The following is an 18,120-nucleotide window of genomic DNA, read 5'->3' as shown; positions in this document are numbered from 1 at the left end:
AAAACTAAATCAACTGAACAGAAGAATTATCAATTGCAGTATGTTCAGAGCACTGAGCCATGAAAATGAACACAATGCAAACACAGCACAGCATGGCTTCCACAGACTTAACGTCAAGAGGAAGGCTTCAAAGAATACTTACTGAAGGGAACAATTTATACATAAAAAGAAGCTAGGTGAATAGATATTACTAGAAATAAGCCACTGGCTGAGCTTCCTAGATTTTTGGTAATATTTGTTGACATAGATGGGATAGCACAGATGTTCACTTCCTAAAAATGTGGATGCATTAATTAGCCCTTCTTAGAAGGGGGAACAAAATACTCACAGTAGGAAATACAGGGACGAAGAATGGAGCTGGGACTGAAGGAAAGGCCATCCAGAGACTGCCCTACCTGGGGATCCATCCAATATGCAGCCACCAAACCCAGTCACTGTTGCCAAGAAGTGCTTGCTGACAAGAACCTGATATGGACGAAAGCCTTCCTGAGAGGCTCTGTCAGAGCCTTACTGACACAGATTAAGATGCTTGCAGCTAACCATAGGACTGAGACTGGAGACAGTAATGGAGGAGTTAGAGAAAGGACTGAAGGAGTAGGAAGAACAACTATATCAACCAACCAGACACCCCAGAGCTCCCAGAGACTAAACCACCAACCAATGAGTACACATTTGGGGACCCATGGCTCCAGCCACATATGTAGCAGAGGATGGCATTGTCTGGCATCAATGGGAGGAGAGGCCCTTGGTCCTGTGAAAGCTCTTTTCTCCAGTGCAGGGGAAAGCCAGGGTATTGAGGTAGGAGTGGGTGGGTGAGCATCCTCAGAGAAGCAGGGGAAGAAGGGGATGGGAGAGGGGGGAACCGGGGAAGGGGATATTTGAAATGTAAATACATAAACTATCCAATAAACATAGCAACAGAAAAAAAAATTATCAAGTCCAAGTGTTCATAATTTTTGTACTTTTCTGAACTTCAAAGTTTGTTAAAAGTTGCACAAGTATGCTAGGTGTGGTAGTACTCCCCTTTAATCCCAGCACTCTGGAGGACTATGTAATGAGATGAGATCCTGTTTGGGGATGAGAGGAGTTTTACAATGGGGAGCTAGAGATATAGCTCAACAATTATTGAGTATGTGCTGCTCTTTCAAATGACCTGAGTTCTGCCTCTAGAACCCATGGCAGATAGTTCACAACTACCTGCTACTCCACCTACAGAGGATCTGTACCTTCTTCTGCTTTCTATAGGAATGTGCACTCTCGCTCTCTCTCTCTCTCATTCTCACACATCCCCCCCCTCCCACACACCCCCACACACTACAAACTACTTATTTGGTTTTGTTTTATTGAGTCAGGGTCTCATTATGTAGCCTGACTGTCCTGGAACTCACTACATATACCAGGTGATCTTGAACTCAGAGATCTCCCTGCATCTGTCACCTGAGTTTGGGGATTAAAGGCATGTGTCACCATAACCAGCTTACTTAAAGAGTTATAAGAAACAAATCTTTTTCCCTAAGGAAATTAAAAATCAGTTTCTATGAAAAGCAGCTATAATGCTGAAGGAAGCAGGTACCTAAGTGTAAGGAGCAGCTGGTGTGCACCATAGCTGAGATGGAGCACTAGATCAAGGTCCCATGGTATGGTGGTTTGAATAGGTATGGCCTTCTTACACTCACACGTTTAAATGCTCAGCCACAAGGTGGCACTCTTAGGAGGTAGAGCCTGGTTGGAGTAGGTGTGGTCTTGTTGAAGAATATATGTCACTATTGCGTAGCACAGTCTTCTCCTGCTGTCTGTACATCAAGATGTAGAGAATTCTTGGCTTCTCCAGCATTATGCCTTCCTGCAGTCTGCCATGCTTCCCACCCTGACAATAATGAACTGAACCCCTGAAATTGTAAGCCAGCCTCGGTTGTGGTGTCTCTTCACAGCAATGAAACCATAAGACAATGGAACTTCACAAAATCTAGCCCAAAATAGTGCCCACTGCAGGGGAGCCAACTATGAAGTATGGAGAGGTGGCTTGTATGTTGCTGACTACTGAAGGAGATGAACAGTGGAACAAGCTGAGCTAGCAGAGTCCCAATGACAAGTTGTAAGAGAATAACCAGATGGTTGTGAGCTGTCGTGTGGTACTGGGAACCAAGCCTAGGTCCTCTGCAACTCTGTTGGAGTCCTGCCTTCCCATTACTGTACTCCCTCTGATCCTGACTCCTCCTGAGGCTAGCTCCAAAGCTGGCCTTGAGTCAGAAGCTTGCTCTGAGAAGCCCCTTTGTTTTTGCCATGTCCTCTCTCTCCTCCTCCTCCTCCTCCCAGCAATCCCAACTGAGTAGAGGCTTGAGCACCTTTGGGAACAGCACTTAGGAAAATATGAAGACAATTCAAAGTGTCTTATAAACACGTTGTGGTGTTATTCCTTTTCAATCTGTAGCAAGTAGCTAAGATGGACTTTTAGAGACATTGAGCCCAGTGCGGTAGCACAAATGTATAATCCCAGTATAAGGAAAATGGAAGTAGAAGGTCAGGAGTTCAAGGCCACCCTGAACTACAAGAAATACTTCCTCAAAAAAAGACAGAAAGCAAACAAACAGCAGCAGCAGCAAAAATAACAACAAATCCCTTATACTTTTTAGTTATCAGTCTTTTACCTTCCCCACTAACCCCAAGCCTAGGTAATCAATCCTCTTTCCTATACTTTCTATATTTATATAGTCTATTCTGGACATTTTCTGTAAGTGGAGTCCAAGTCCGCAGTCCTTTCTGACTTCTTTCATTTAACATGTGCGCAGCAGCTATTAGTATTTCCTTTATGCGGGCTGAGCACTACTTTACTGCAGACACAAACCACATTTTATTAATCCATTTGCCAATTAATGGGCATTTAAATTATTTAAATTAAAGAATGGGGTCCCTTTCTCCCTCTCCCATTCCCCTCTCTCTCCATGTATTCCTGCCGGCCTCTTCTCTTTCTGTCTCCTTTCTTTCTCTGCTTCTACGACCTTCTCAGTTCCCCTTCAACCCCCAAATAAACTCTATTCTATACTAAAAAAAAAGAAAAAGAAAAAAAGAAAAAGACACTTACTCTGTAGACCAGGTTGGTTTCAAACTCCGAGATCCCCTGCCTTTGCCACCTGAGTGCTACGCTACCACTGCCCAGTGATTTTTAATATTTGTAGCTACTTCTATCTCTAAATTCCTGTGATATCAAAGATGTGCCACTATTATTGTTTTAAACAAGGCAGGATTATCTCTCCCTTGTCTCCTAGTAACTAATTTAGATGCAATAGTATTGTGGTGGGATTTTTTTCCTATTTGCTAATGAAAGACAACTTACTTTCTGGTTTTGAATAAGCCTAGTTCCACTAAGGTTGAAATCAACACATGTTACTGAACTAGCAAGTGCATTTTCTACTTACTAATGTTCTTCAACTTCTATACTAGACCATTAAATAGGAAACAAATTTTTATGCCAACAAGTGAATGATTTTCTAGTCCTTCTTATTTTTCAAGAGTATTCTGGATCATGTAGTCAATGAATTTTCTTACTTCAGAGGCTGGGGTTGTAGCTAAGTTTGTAGGAAGTCCTGGGTTAGGTTCCTGGGACTGTTTTAAACTTCGCATGAAGGTCCATACATGCCTGCCACTTGGGAGTTGAAAACAGGAAGATCAGGAGTTCGAGGTCAACTTAGATACATAAGACCCCATATTTAAAATAAAACATAAAAGGAACTTGCTTTCTTCCTGTCTCCTGAGCATTCTAGGTGTTTTCTTCCATGTGGCCTAGAGCTATAGCAGCTAACAGTGAATACTACAACCGTGGACCATGGTAAGCACCTCCTAGTAACCAACCTCGTCTACACAAGGTCAGGACGAAAGTTTGATCACTTCTTACACAGATAAACAAACAGTGGCCTGGCAAAGTGGATGGCCAAAAGTCACTGTATATTGCAGGTTCAAGATTTGAACCCTAGCAATTTAAGTTTCTCAGTCCATGCTGGTAACCTCAACAACTGACTGCTTTGTAATTATCCTCTATCTACTTCTAAACAAACATCTTTGTACTGTGTCCTAGCTGTCTTAGCATAGTCTACTTAGTAATAAAGAGAAACTGAACATGGTGGCACAGAGCTGTAATCTCAGCACTTAGAAGACATACAATGAGAACTTGACTCAAACAACAAAAATCAAAAATAATAGAGATGATCTGAAAATAATACTTAAAAGACAAATGATGGGCATGATATAGCTTGGTGGTAGTGCACTTGGTTTACTATGTGCAAGGCCTTGGGTTCAAATCCTAATACCAAGATTTAAAAAAAATCACAAGGGGCAGGAGAGGTGTTAAGAGCACTGACTGCTCTTCCAGAGGTCCTGAGTTCAATTCCCAGCAACCATATGGTGGCTCACAACCATCTGTAATGGGATCTGATGCCCTCTTCTGGTGTGTCTGAAGACAGCTACAGTGTACTCATATACATAAATCTTATAAAATAAAAACACAAAAGAGTATGTCTTATATTTTATACACATTATATATGGATGTTCATATATAAATATATATAAGCACAATAAAATGTTGAAAGGAAATATTTTTAAAATGGTTATTTCTGCACAGCATTATAGTGGACATCTGCACTGAACCACTTGGGAGGCTTAGGAAGATCAACTTTAAATATTTAAGACCAATCAGCTACGTAAGGGTAAGATTAAGTAAAGGTGTTTGTTTCCAAGTGACAACCTGGGTTCAATCTCAGAATCCGCATGGTAAAAGAAAGAACCAATTCTCCTAAGTTGTTCTCTGACTTCCACTTGTGTGTTATGGCATATGGATATTTACACACATGAACACATGAGAAATAAAAAAATTTAAAAAATAAATGAAAATGTTAAAAATAAATGTTAAAAACAAAGCTCCTAGGCATGGTAGTTTATGCCTACAATCCTAGCACCCAGGAAGCTGAGGGAAACAAGATCACTTTGAATCTGAGTAGCCTAGACTGGACTACAAAGTTAATTAATTCCAAGCTACTCAGAGCTGTATACCAGGACACTTGTCTTTAAAAAAAATTAGGGGGTTGGGGATTTAGCTCAGTGGTAGAGCGCTTACCTAGCAAGCGCAAGGCCCTGGGTTCGGTCCTCAGCTCCAAAAAAAAAAAAAAAAAAAAATTAGGGATCTGGAGAGATGGCCTAGCAGTTAAGAGCACTGGCTGCTCTTCCCTAGGACCCAGGTTCCATTCTCAGAACCCACAACTGTCTAACTCCAGTTCTAGGGACTCCAACGCCCTCTACATGCATATCTAGTTTCCAGAGACCAAACAAAATGCACCACTATCCCTTCCCCCTCCCAGAAAAAAGCCCACCCCACTCAAATATTTTAGAAAGTGTAAAATTCAACTAAGTGTCTCCTTTTGTGGGGCAGGTTCTTACTATGTGGCCCTCCGTGGCCTTGAGCTCACAGAGATCAATGTGTCTCTGCTTCTTAAACACAGGGTTTTACGGGGGTACACCACCAAACCCAGCATCGATGCTTTAACAATTCCAGGCTTTTCTGTGTTAGAACAGAAGAACAAAATGAAATGGCTTTTACTTTTAACACATCAAATGATAGCTACTATGTACTAGTATTTATTAAATTTTGGTATATATATCTCTATAATTTTTATGCCAATTTTTTGCTTATTTTGTCAGTTTTTGTCTTTTGAGACAAGGATACACTATATATACCAGGTGACCTTAAATTTATTATAATCCTCTTTGCCTCAGGTTTCAAAGTGTTGGGATTATAATGCACACGACACCCAGATTATACCTATATTCTTCACAACACAACACATTAGGAAGTAGGAAGGTGATTCAGTCAGTAAGATATCTGCTGCATGAATAGGAGGACCTGTGTTCAGATTCCTGGCACCCACATTCAATAGGAACAGGGATGGACACTAGAGATCAGGGGTGGGAGGAGAGAAAAAAAGCAGACCTTTAAGACCTCACTGGCCAGATGGCTTAGTTGAATTGATGAGCTCCAGATTCAATGAGAGACCTGTCTCAAAAATTAAGGTTCCAGTCAGGCATAATATCAAATACCTTTAATCCCAACACTGGGGGTTTGAGGCTAGCCTGGTCTACAAAGTGAGTTCTAGGACAGGCAGGGCTACATAAAGAGGATAGATAGATAGATAGATAGATAGATAGATAGATAGATAGATAGATAGATAGAAGATAGATAGATAGATAGATAGATAGATAGATAGATAGAGTTCCTAATTATATTGCACAATGTTTAAGTATAAACCACACAAATATTAAAACTGGAGTCACTTAAAATTGGTAAAGAAAACAAATGATTTAGGACATAGCCTAAACCATATTGGGAGGGAGTGGGAGGGAGTGAGGGAGACAAAGTGGTGTTCACACACCTGCAGGTAAAGCAAAACTGAATCATCAAAAGTGTCAACCACAAACAACCCCGGGGAGGAGGGATGTACAGTCAAGTCACGAAATGGTAACTGAAAAATTCAGACTAACCCAAAAGCCACAGAAAGCCCTAGTTTTCAAGGGCTTGTGAATAGGTAAATCACAACTAAAAAACTAAAAATGTCCAATAGAGAAAAACATTTCAACCTTGCTCATAATAAAAGAAATATGAATAAAATGTCAGGCGGGTTGGAGAGATGGTTCAATGGTTAGGAGCACTTGTTCTTTCAGAAGACCTGGGTGAAGTTGCCAGCCCCCACAGGGCAGCTCACAACTGCCTGTAACTCTAGAACAATTGTCTTCTCACCTCCAACTGCTCCCACAAGCAGAAGGCACACAAACTCACGTAGGTGTGTACACACACACACACACATATAAAATGATAAACATATATTTAAATGCCAATGAATGGGCCTGCAAGATCTATCAGTGGATAAAAGAACTTGCTGCATAAGCCTAATAACCTGAGTTCAATTCTTTGAACCCATGAAGGAGACAGCCAACTTCCAGAAATTCTCGTGATTCCGACACATGCACCACATTCATACATGCATAAACAATAATAAATTGATCTTTAAATTTAAATTCTAATTAAAGTAAGGTATTGACTTTTACCTACCAATATTTGTTTGTTTTTTGAGATAGAAGGTTTCTCTGTGTAGTTCTGGCTATCCTGGAACTCACTCTATAGACAAGGATTGCCTCAAACTCAAAGGTCTGCCTCCCTCTGGGATTTTTTTTTTTTTGAGCTGAGGACCTAACCCAGGGCCTTGCGCTTGCTGAGCAAGCACTCTACCACTGAGCTAAATCCCAACCCCTCCCTCTGGGATTAAAGGTATGCTATACCACACCCAGCTAATACCTACCAAATTTTAAAGATTAAAAAAAATAAAACGACAAATCCCAATGTGCCCAAATAGGGCAACCAATAAGCTATCAAAATATCTAAATTAGTATTTCTGAGGTTTGCAGAGGTAAACAATCTCTATCAACATCTGAATACATATTTGCTTTCACCTAGCAATTCTGCTTGATTTACTATCCAGATATTCTCACTGGAATCCAAAAGGATATTCACCAAACCACTACTTTGTACCATGCAAAATCTGGAAACAATCTAAAACATAGCTAAATAAATAATGACAATCCATACACGACAAAAAGAATATCACTATTCTAAATAAGATTTGAGAGCCAGTGAGATAGCTCTGTGGGTAAAGGCATTGATGCCAAGCCTAACAACTTGATTTTGATGATCCCTGGATCACCCATAGTGGAAGAAAATGGATTCTTCTAAGCTGTCCTCTGACCTCTATATCACACTCACTCCTACACACACACCCACACAACACACTAACATAAAAATTATTTTAAATTCTCTTTGAAAAAGAGGACTGGGGGCTGGAGAGATGGCTCAGAGGTTAAGAGCACTGTCTGCTCTTCCAGAGGTCCTGAGTTCAATTCCCAGCAACCACATGGTGGCTCACAACCATCTATAATGAGATCTGGTGCCGTCTTCTGGCCTGCACATGTACATGCAGGTGGAACACTGTGTACATAATAAATAAATCTTTAAAAAAAAAGAAAAGAAAAAGAGGACTGGAGAGATGGCTCAGTGGTTAAGAGCACTAACTGCTCTTCCAGAGGTCCTGAGTTCAATTCCCAGCAACAACATGGTGGCTCACGAGCATCTGTAAATGAAATCCGATGCCCTCTTCTGATGTGTCTGAAGACAGCTACAGTGTACTCAATACATTAAATGAATAAATCTTTTAAAAAAAGGTCAAACACACACAATACACATGTACCAAATACACAAAACACATACTCATATGCAATACACAACAAATACATACACAATTTTTTAAAAAAAGGAAGAAAGCCAGGCAATGGTAGCACACACCTTTAGCCCAGCACTGAGGAGGCAGAGGCAGGCAGATCTCTAGGAGTTCCAGGACAGCCAAGGCTGCACAAAGAAACCCTGACTTGAAAAACCACCACCAACAAAAAGTCTTTGAAATAATTTGAATACACTTGCCAAAAGAATTAGCTCTCCAAGGTTAATCAAATATGAAAAATAAATAAATAACTAAAAACATCCAGTACAAGATGAATACATCAGTGTAAATTAAAAACCATTAAAAACAGAGTCAGGCATTGTGTGGCATACCTTTAATCCCAGCACTGGGGGGTTCGGGTGGGCAGAGGTGACTGAGAATACCAAGACACTTTTGTTGCCATGGGCTATACCTATTATTTACCATATTATAAATTATGCCAGAAAAATTAAAATTAAAGTTTAATTTATTTAAAAGGAAAACTGATTTTGTGCCAATTACGACAAAACTTTAGTAGCTTAAATTATTTATGATCTCAATTACCATGGTTTGGCAATCTGGGTGTGACTTGACTGGGTCCTTTACAGGGTCCTATAGGCTGAAATTATCTGAAGCTTTGACCGGGAAGGATTCATTTCCTAGTTTACTCTTACAGCTGTTGCCAGGGTTCAATTGCATATGGGCTGTTGGATTGAGGCCTCAGTTCCTCTTGAGCAGTTGGCCTAAGACCTTCCTTGGTTGTTTGCCATATAGGTCTTTCCATCAGCCTCTTAAAAACATGATAGCCAGCTTCTTTAGCATGAGCCAAGGAGCGCTGATGTGAGAGGCAGTCTTGTAATCTAGAAGTTACACTCCTTCAGTTTCCCACTTTGTCTTCTCTTGACAGTCTTGCAGTGTTATAAAGGTTGGTATCAATTTGCGAAATGGCTAAGCTCAAATGATCTTCCTTCAAAATAAAAAGCAGCTGCTTTTCCAAACTAGAAAGGAGAAACAATGTGTCTCTCTCTTTCTCTTCTTTTCTTTCCTTCTCTTGTCTTTTCATTAATTTTTTATTTTTAACCTTCATTATCCTCAAGAAATGTGTTAAGAGAGCACAAGTGCCAGGCATAGTAACTTGAAATTTCAACAGTTGGAAGATGAATATAGGAAGACCAGAAAGAAGTTCAAGGTTATCTTCTGCTATACCTAGGACTATCTCAAAAAAAAAAAAAAAAAAAAAAAAAAAAAATGGGGGAAAACTCCAAGATCCATAGAATATAGACAATGGCTATCGAGCCATAAGGCAGCTCATAAACATTAACTCCATTTGCAGGGGCCTAATGTCCTCTTCTGTCCCACACATACATGAGTGCACACATACATAAAGGCAAAACACTAACATATAAAATAAACAGATGAGGGGGCTGGAGAGATGGCTCAGCAGTCCTGAGTTTAATTCCCAGCAACCACATGGTGGCTCACAATCATCTGTAATGGGATTTGATGCCCTCTTCCAGTGTGTCTGAAGATGGCTACAGTGTACTCATAAATAAAATAAATAAATCTTAAAAAAATAAACAGATGAATGAATAAAGCTGGGTATGGTGGTACACACTTTGATCCAGCACTAGAGGATCAAAGGCAAATGGATCTATGTAAATTAGAGGCCAGATTACACAGTGAGCCCTTGTCTGAACCCTCACCAAAACAATATAAATAACTTTAAAAAATATAATATTTAAATAAAGGATATTTTACCAAAAGCATTACCTGCGGCTTTGTGAGATGGTCCAGGAGATATATAGGCACTTGCCTCAAAGCCTAGCAATCTGAGTTTGATACCTGGAATCTAATAAAAATGGACAACCAACTCTGCAAGTTGTCTTGTGACATCCACGTTGTGTCATGGCAAAACTACTTGTACACACACACACACACACACACACACACACACACACACACACACACACACACACACACACACAAAAGATTTTTTAGCATATATTCTCACTTTTAACAAGGCCCACACTTCTATCCAAACAATCCTTAGAGAAATGTGCTTGTTAATGGTATGTAGTCACTCAAGCCTATAATCCCAGAATTTGGGAAGCCGGAACAGCGGAGCAGGACTGCCACAAGATTAAGGCTAACAAGGTTACATACATCCTGAGTTTTCAGACAGCCTAGGCTAGTATGGGACCCTATGGAGAGGTTGGCATGGTATGGCACAGAAAAAGAAAAGGTGTTTCTAAACTACTGCTCTATCTTTCTCTCCTTTCTCCTTTGACTTTTCTATTAGATAGGTAAAAATGTATGAGTGTTATAAATCGTTATTATTCACAGAAGGGATAATAAAGATCATTCTTTAGACACTTTGGAAATACAATATAGAAATCAACACTCAAGACAATAAATTCTAATAAAAAGATTTTTGACAATGTAGGATACACTGATTATTTTATGTACCTTTTTCACAACTAATAGTTTAATTAGTTGCAAGTGGAAACAGTACTTCAACTAGGAATCATAAAAATGTGGTCCAAATTTATTTTGTTTTGTTTTGAGACAGGGTCTCACTATGAAGCTCTGGCTATCCTGGAACTTTCTATGTAGACCAGGCTCGCCTCCAATTCAGAGATCTGCCCGTCTCTGCCATCACATCCAGGTCAACTGTGAGTAGATGTTAAATTTTGTGGGGTAAAAATTAATACAGCCATTGTGGAAATCAATTTGAAGATTATTTGTATATGTTTATTGCTGCTTTATTCACTACAGCAAAGACTTGGAATCAACTTAGTTGTCAATCAACAGATGAATAGATAATGAAATTTTAGAAATGGAAAATGAATATTTTAAAAATGGAATGCTACCCAGCTCTGAAGAAAAATTAAGAAATGTACAGGAGGGGTTGGGGATTTGGCTCAGTGGTAGAGCGCTTGCCTAGGAGGCGCAAGGCCCTCAAGGTTCGATCCCCAGCTCGAAAAAAAGAACCAAAAAAAAAAAAAAAAAAAAAAAAAAAAAAAAAAAGAAATGTACAGGAAATGTGGTGGCACTTCAGCTCCAGGGAATTCAATGCCCTCTTCTGGCCTCCACAAGCACTGACACTCACATAGCCCTATACATAGACATAATTAAAAATAATTTTTTAAATATAACCTCGGCAATAGTTAAATTAATGTAACTAGATCAACTTACTTATTACTATCTATGCCAGAAAAATGGAAGTTAATCCATTTGGCAAATAAGAGAAAAAAATTAACAGAAATGATTCCTCTCTGAACTGTACTCTTGCGGAGCCCTGTCGGCTTTCTTACAGACATTCTGGGAATGGGAGCGAGGACAAAGCCTGGAAGAGGGATTACAAAATGAATAGCACCCAGAATAGCAAGAGAATCTCATCTACCATATGCTATCCCTTCCAAAGTATATAAAATCTTATATTACTCCACACTAGGCCAAATGTCACATCAACTCACTCCTCACAATAATGCTAATATGTAGAGAGCAGCAACCCCACTTTCTCAACAATCCAATCAAGGCTTGTACCATGAGAAATGTGCCCAAGGTTACAGAGCTGTTAAGTGGCAGAGAGCCAAGAGTCTTGACTCTAAAACCCATACTATTTACCCACTGCTACACTACTTATTACCATAGTATAGATGAAAGGGCATTGGGTTCCAGACTTAGCTTCATCCCTTGGGCAAATCACCTGACCTTACCTAGCACTGTGTCATCAGTAAATGAGGGCAATGTCAACTGCCCAACCTTCTCTACAGCATCTGAGTGATGCTAAAAGAATTAATGCATTTGCAAATATGCTATAAAAATGATAGGACACTATATAAATGTAAGATTTGGTTAAGGTGAATCCAAACATATTTTTGTCTTCAAGATGGTTTATAGATCTGGAAGCAAATTTAGTAATAGTTTAATATGGTTCAAGATTTTTATTTTTAATTATCTTTATGTGTGGGGGTATGTGCAGGTGCCCATGGAGGCATTAAAAGGTCCCTGAAGGAGAGATGTCTCAGTGGTTAAGAGCACTGACTGCTCTTCCACAAGTCCTGAGTTCAAATCCCAGTAACCACATGGTGGCTTACAACCTTCTGTAATGAGATCTGATGCCCTCTTCTGGTGTGTCTGAAGACAACAAATGCACTTATGTAGAATAAATAAATCTTTAAAAAAAAAGAGTTCCCTGAAGTTGGAGTTGTAAGCCACCTAATATGAGTGCTAGGAATTGAACTCTGGTTCTCTATAAGAGCAGTTATCCTCTTAATGGCTGAGACATCTCTCCAAGGTCTGTCCAGTAGAGTTTTATTCAATGGTGATAAATCATCTATTAACATTCCCAAGCAGAACTTTAGTTAAAAACAAAAAACACTGAGACATTTTAGAAAGGACTAAACTATAAAGACAGTTAAATGACCAGTTTGGAAGACATTCTGAACTACATAGTGAGACTCTGTCTGCTAATAAACACATACCCACAGTGGCAAGTTGACATGATATGATGGCACATGCCTGTAATCCCTGCATTCAGGAGGCTAAGGTGTGAGAATCAGAACTTTAAGACAGCCTGGGCTATATGGTGAAATACTATCCCATAAAACAACACACCACAGGCTGGCAAAAATAGCTCAGAGGGTAAAGGCACTTGCTGCCAACCTGAGTTTGATTTATAGGAACACATATGGTAAATGTTGTCTTCTGACCACCATACATGTATTATGACTGACACTGACAGACAGACACACACAAATAATTATCAACAAAGTTTAAAAAAAATCAGTTGGGGGGTTGGGGATTTAGCTCAGTGGTAGAGCGCTTGGCTAGCAAACGCAAGGCCCTGGGTTGGTCCTCAGCTCGGGGAGGCGGGGGGATCAGTTGGTGTCAACAGTTGGGAAGGATGACTAGTTAAGAGCACAGGCTACCCTAGACACATGTTATTATATACTTGTCAAAATTCATACATTATATAACAGCACTGAACCCTGAACATGATGGGGTTAGTAGGTAATAATGTATCTGTGGTGTCTGAACAACTTAACAAATTGTAACACATTACTGCAACATGTAAATAAGTGAAAGGGTATTTGTGAGCAGGAATATGAGAACTCTGTACTTTACCCTTATAACTAGTGTTTGTTTGTTTGTTCTGTTTTGTGTTTGAAGACAGGGTTTCTCTGGCTGTCTTAGAACTCACTTTGTAGTCTAGGCAGGGCTTGAACTCACAGACGTCTGTTTGCCTTCTTGAAGTTAGGCTAGTATAAGTGAAAAAGAAAGTTTAAAACTTTATTTAACCTTAACAAATTGAAGCTGGGCCTAATGGTACAAACCTGTAATCCCCACCACCCAATCCCTAGTATTAAAAAAATAAGCAAATTAGATCTCTACATGTGGTTAGTGTCTATAATACCAGCAGTTTTAAGGCAATTTCTCAAATGACACCTAAAAATATACTGCAATAGTACCTTTAGAAGAGAAAAGGCACCTCAAGAGCCTGTTCAAGTGAATATAGTTATGAAACTATGCTATAATTAACTGAGCAGGTCAAGAGTGACTAGGCACTTAAGCACAGGAGTTCAAGGCCAGCCAGATGAACAAAGCAAGATTCTGTCTCTTTTTTGAAAAAGTGAGTGTAGTAATCTCACTTGCACAGCACTTTGGAGGCCAGACACTACCTCAGAAAAATAAAAATGATTTGAACCAGGAACCTACAGAACCTGTCTCCACTTTTCTTCCCTTCAAGTCCTATAATATAAATAATAAGAAATCACATTTCTCAATTCCTTCAATACTTTAAAAAAACAACTGAAATTGTTTAACATCATTTCTGCTTCCTGAAAGACAAAAATATAGAGGTTAAGTTGGAAAAAGGAGTATTTTATTAGGTTCTTCACCTAGAATCAATAAACTGAAGATCATGAATGAGCAATTAAAAATTAATGTTTACAGACACAAGATATTCACCCAGTTTTCAACTGATGACTCAAAAAGTAAGGTTAATTTTTATTCCATTTTATAGTTAGATAGAAACCAAAAGTTTCCCAGAAGAACATGAGCAAAGAAATATAAAGGTAGTAAAATTAAAACAGACATACAAGACTATTCATATCCAGCCATTAATCAAAGCTCTGAACTCCAAGAGTCATTACCTCTTACCCTTGTAGTTTAAAATACTAGTTGATTAAACCTTACTTCCTAATTTAATGACTTTTTGTCCTTATTCCAGTGGCATAAAAGGGAACTTATGTCCTCAATTGCAGTGGCTTTTTATCAGAGTTCTCCCCTGGGGAACCTATGAAATCAAACACTGAGTTTGGCTCCCCACCCTCAGGGAATAAATGTCCAAAGTGACAGTGTTGAATCCATAAAGAACTCTTCAGCCATGGCTTCTTTTCCCATCTTCCAAGCAGTAGGTCCTTCTTTTGTGAGACAGAATGTAACGGGAAAATACCCGACCTTAGAAAAAAAGCACCCCAGGCCAGAGTGGTGGCTCATGCTGTAATCTCAGCATTCAGGAAACGAAGGCAAGAGGAAAATGCTAAGTTCAAGACAAACTTGGGGTACATAGTCAAATGAGGCCAGTCAGTGCTACAGGACAACCCCCCCCCCAAAAAAAAGCGAGGGAGAAAAGAAACAGGCCCCCAAAAGCCAATTCTTGACACTGTTCAAATGTAAACCAGACCTTTGTTCCCCCTTTTGAAGTTCATGAATCGCATTAGAAAAATATTATTTCGTAACTTCATACAGGAGTGGCTTTTAAGATTAGTCAAATACATAATTAAGTAATATTAAATAGCTCTCAGTGGTCAAGCAGGGTGTCCAACAAGTCAAGCGGTTTCAGTATGTTCTCCTGCAAGGCAAAGGGACGGAATTTACACCTTTTCAATACCATACACTCCAGTTCTTGGTTCCTGGGCCCGAAAGCCCTGTACCCTACTCGTTGTGCAATCATTGTCAAAACTCCACCCACTGAGCTCCAGAACAAGTGGATTTCTCCCATTCTGAAAGAGATCTCGATTTTCTTGTATCCAGGGAGACACTGAAAACTCCTTGACATGAGTCAAGTAAGGCAAGGGGGAACAGCGGTCCAGCTCCTCTCCTAGATTAAGAAAGACCAAAACCGAAGCCCAGGAGGCACTCAAGTTTCCACTTACCAAATTAAAAAGAAAGAAAAGAAAAGAGAGGGTAGTTATAGGAGCCGGGAGACGGCTACCAGACGATGATGCTGGTTCCCTAGCATCACCACCTCATCGCCAACCTCACACTCATGGCAGGTCAGTGATGCCCAGAGACTAAGCCCGGGTATGAGTCCCCGGAGCCCCGCGGCGTCCTCCGTGTAGCCACCCGCGCAGTGTCGCGGGGGGCCGCGGGGGGCCGGGGACAAGGGGAAGGGGGGAAGGGGCGAAAGGCAGCCCCGACTCCTGCGCTGTTATCTTACTGCGCAACAGCCTCAGCTCAGAGGCCAGGGAGCACCCCGCAGCGCGCGCCCTACGCACCTGCCCAACACCAGGAGGGCGATCCTGTACCCCGGTAAGCCCCCACCCCCACACCGCCACCTCTTCGGACAGCGGAGTCCCAGTGCACAGTGACCACACAGGCTGAGACACAACACCTGACGACCCGGGGCAGCGCCTGCCGCACGTGGCTGTCACACCTGGGGCGCCCCTGCCTAGCACCCCTTCACCCTCTCAGTCCCGGGGCCACCCTGTCCTCCCTCAGCCCCCTACCGCCTAGTGTTCCCAAGTCCCAACCGTCGTCCCTTCTCACCCGATCCATTTCACTCTCAAACCCCCCCACCTGCTCCCAACTATCGTCACTCTTCTGAAGGAAAAGGGGGAAAGGGCCGGATGTTCGTCCCACAGCTTAAGGTAAAGGGGGTAAGTGAAGAGGTGAACCCCAAAAAGGGTAACCTAATCATCCCTGCGACCCAACCACAACGAAGGCGTCTCCTCCACTGACCTTCTCCGGGGGGCTGCGTCGCCGTCCGCCCCGTCCGCCCTCAATAGCCTCCTCAGTACCGCCGCCTCTTCCCCGCGTTGCCTCCTCAAGCGGAGTCGCCATGAGGTGACGGCAGCAGCCAAACAAGCGGCTGGACCAGAGGCACGGAACCTCTCAGGGGTTTCGGCCCCGCCCCCTTTACACCCCAACCAATCGTAGCGTGAGAGTCTTCCCACGTGACCGGAGGAGGTTGGCTCCTGAAAGAAGGCAGTTTGATGGGGGTGGGGAGCATAGAATTTTGGGCTGGGCTTCGGTTGGGGCCGAAGGGCAGGCAGAGGCCGCTGGAGTCTGCGCGGACTGGGAGAGGGAGTAGACTACAAGTCCCAGAAGAATGTGCGGCCAAGGCGTCCAGCCTTGGATCCGGATAGGAGCGTCCAGGTTGGGGGGAGAGTACCCACTGTGCTGAGTGTGCAGCCTTCTGGGGCTTGTAGTCTCTGAGGGGAAATGTCGCGGTACCGGAAAGCAGTCATTATTAACTTATAAGAAAAGTTTTAAAATCTTCCGGAGTTTGAGAAGGAATAGAACTAGAGACACATTTTTTGTGGTTTTGCTTTTATTGCTGCTCTTCAGAACTGTACAAGTATAATTTGGGAATAAGAGACTCTAACCTCGCTACTTTTGAGGTGGGAGATGCAATCTCAGAATTTGAGACATTGGACACTTTCCCAGATTTCAGACAGCCTCTCTACCAGAGTTCTCACCAAGGTATAACTGTCCAGAGTTCCTATGGGCTGGAAGCCTAATCACCTTTGCTCAACTGCTCTGGCTTCAAGCACAGTTCTCCACACTTAGTTCAAGATTAATTCGTGTTGAAAATGTCTTGCTTTTCCCACCATATGTTTTGCTAGTTAAAAATATTATGAACTCTGTTTACTAACAGTTATTTTTTTCTTGATATGTTGGAGAAGGTCACTCAAAATATCCCTGTTTTCTATTTAATGAAACCAGATCCTCAGTGGTCTAGAGTCTAGAAGTCACAGACTATCACAAAATCTAGACATCTAGACAAACATTATTTGAAATAATTCACTATGAAAATCTGTGCAAACATACTTTTCCTACAGTTGAACACAAATCAATGATAGCAGGATCCAAAACATAAATAACTCGAGTGATAGAAAATTTCAATTGAGCAAATTCTTAGGAGAAAATAGGGTTGATTTTGGTATTGGTGTGCTTTGGCATTTTTAATGTTTAATTGTTCTATTCTTGTTTTGTGGTGCTTGTCATCAAACCAAGGATCCCATGCATGCAACACCAGAACTCAACCACTGAACTACACTCCAGCTCAGTTCAGTTGAAGAAATTCTTAATTTTAACTATTAATTTAAGAAAAATACCATTATTCAGACACCTCAGTCCAGGTTTGAGATTTCAAAACAAAAGCATTGTTCAAGACACAGCCAGACTGCATATACAGTCATTTTTCATCTTCTAAAAAGAAAGCTATCCCAGCAAGACTTAGAATAAATACATTAGTAGTACAATTCTCCATGGCTTTGAGTGACAAAATGTACCACAATTAAATTATACTAAATCATAAAAATACTACTAAATAAAATAACAGATAGCTACCAAAATTACATTTTTTAGAGACTTATTTATTTCCTGTATGTAAGTACACTGTAGCTGTCTTCAGACACGCTAGAAGAGGGCATCAGATTCCATTACAGATGGTTGTGAGCCACCATATGGTTGTGGGGAATTGAATTCAGGACCTCTGGAAGAGCAGTCAGTAATCTTAACCACTGAGCCATCTCTCCAGCTGAAAAGTTTTCTTTTTTGACTTAGGAAAAAGATCTCGTTTACACAAAACAACATG

At 40.9% G+C, this 18,120-nt stretch overlaps 1 protein-coding gene across 2 annotated transcripts in view; it reads right to left on the bottom strand.

The window, feature by feature from the left end:
* Positions 1 to 16,410, bottom strand: part of Txlng (taxilin gamma) — a 45,652-nt gene extending 29,242 nt beyond the window's left edge. For both annotated transcript variants that reach the window (XM_032889679.1, XM_032889680.1), the window contains exon 1: positions 16,260 to 16,410. In XM_032889679.1, coding sequence (XP_032745570.1) covers positions 16,260 to 16,361 — 102 coding nt within the window. In that variant the 5' untranslated portion in view covers positions 16,362 to 16,410. The remainder of the gene's footprint in view (positions 1 to 16,259) is intronic.
* Positions 16,411 to 18,120: the final 1,710 nt, after the last annotated feature.

This window comes from Rattus rattus, chromosome X, assembly GCF_011064425.1.
Source record: "Rattus rattus isolate New Zealand chromosome X, Rrattus_CSIRO_v1, whole genome shotgun sequence".
Classification (NCBI taxonomy): domain Eukaryota; kingdom Metazoa; phylum Chordata; class Mammalia; order Rodentia; family Muridae; genus Rattus; species Rattus rattus.
The sequence above is the reverse complement of the archived record's forward strand: the minus strand, read 5'-3'. Positions and strand labels throughout refer to the sequence as shown.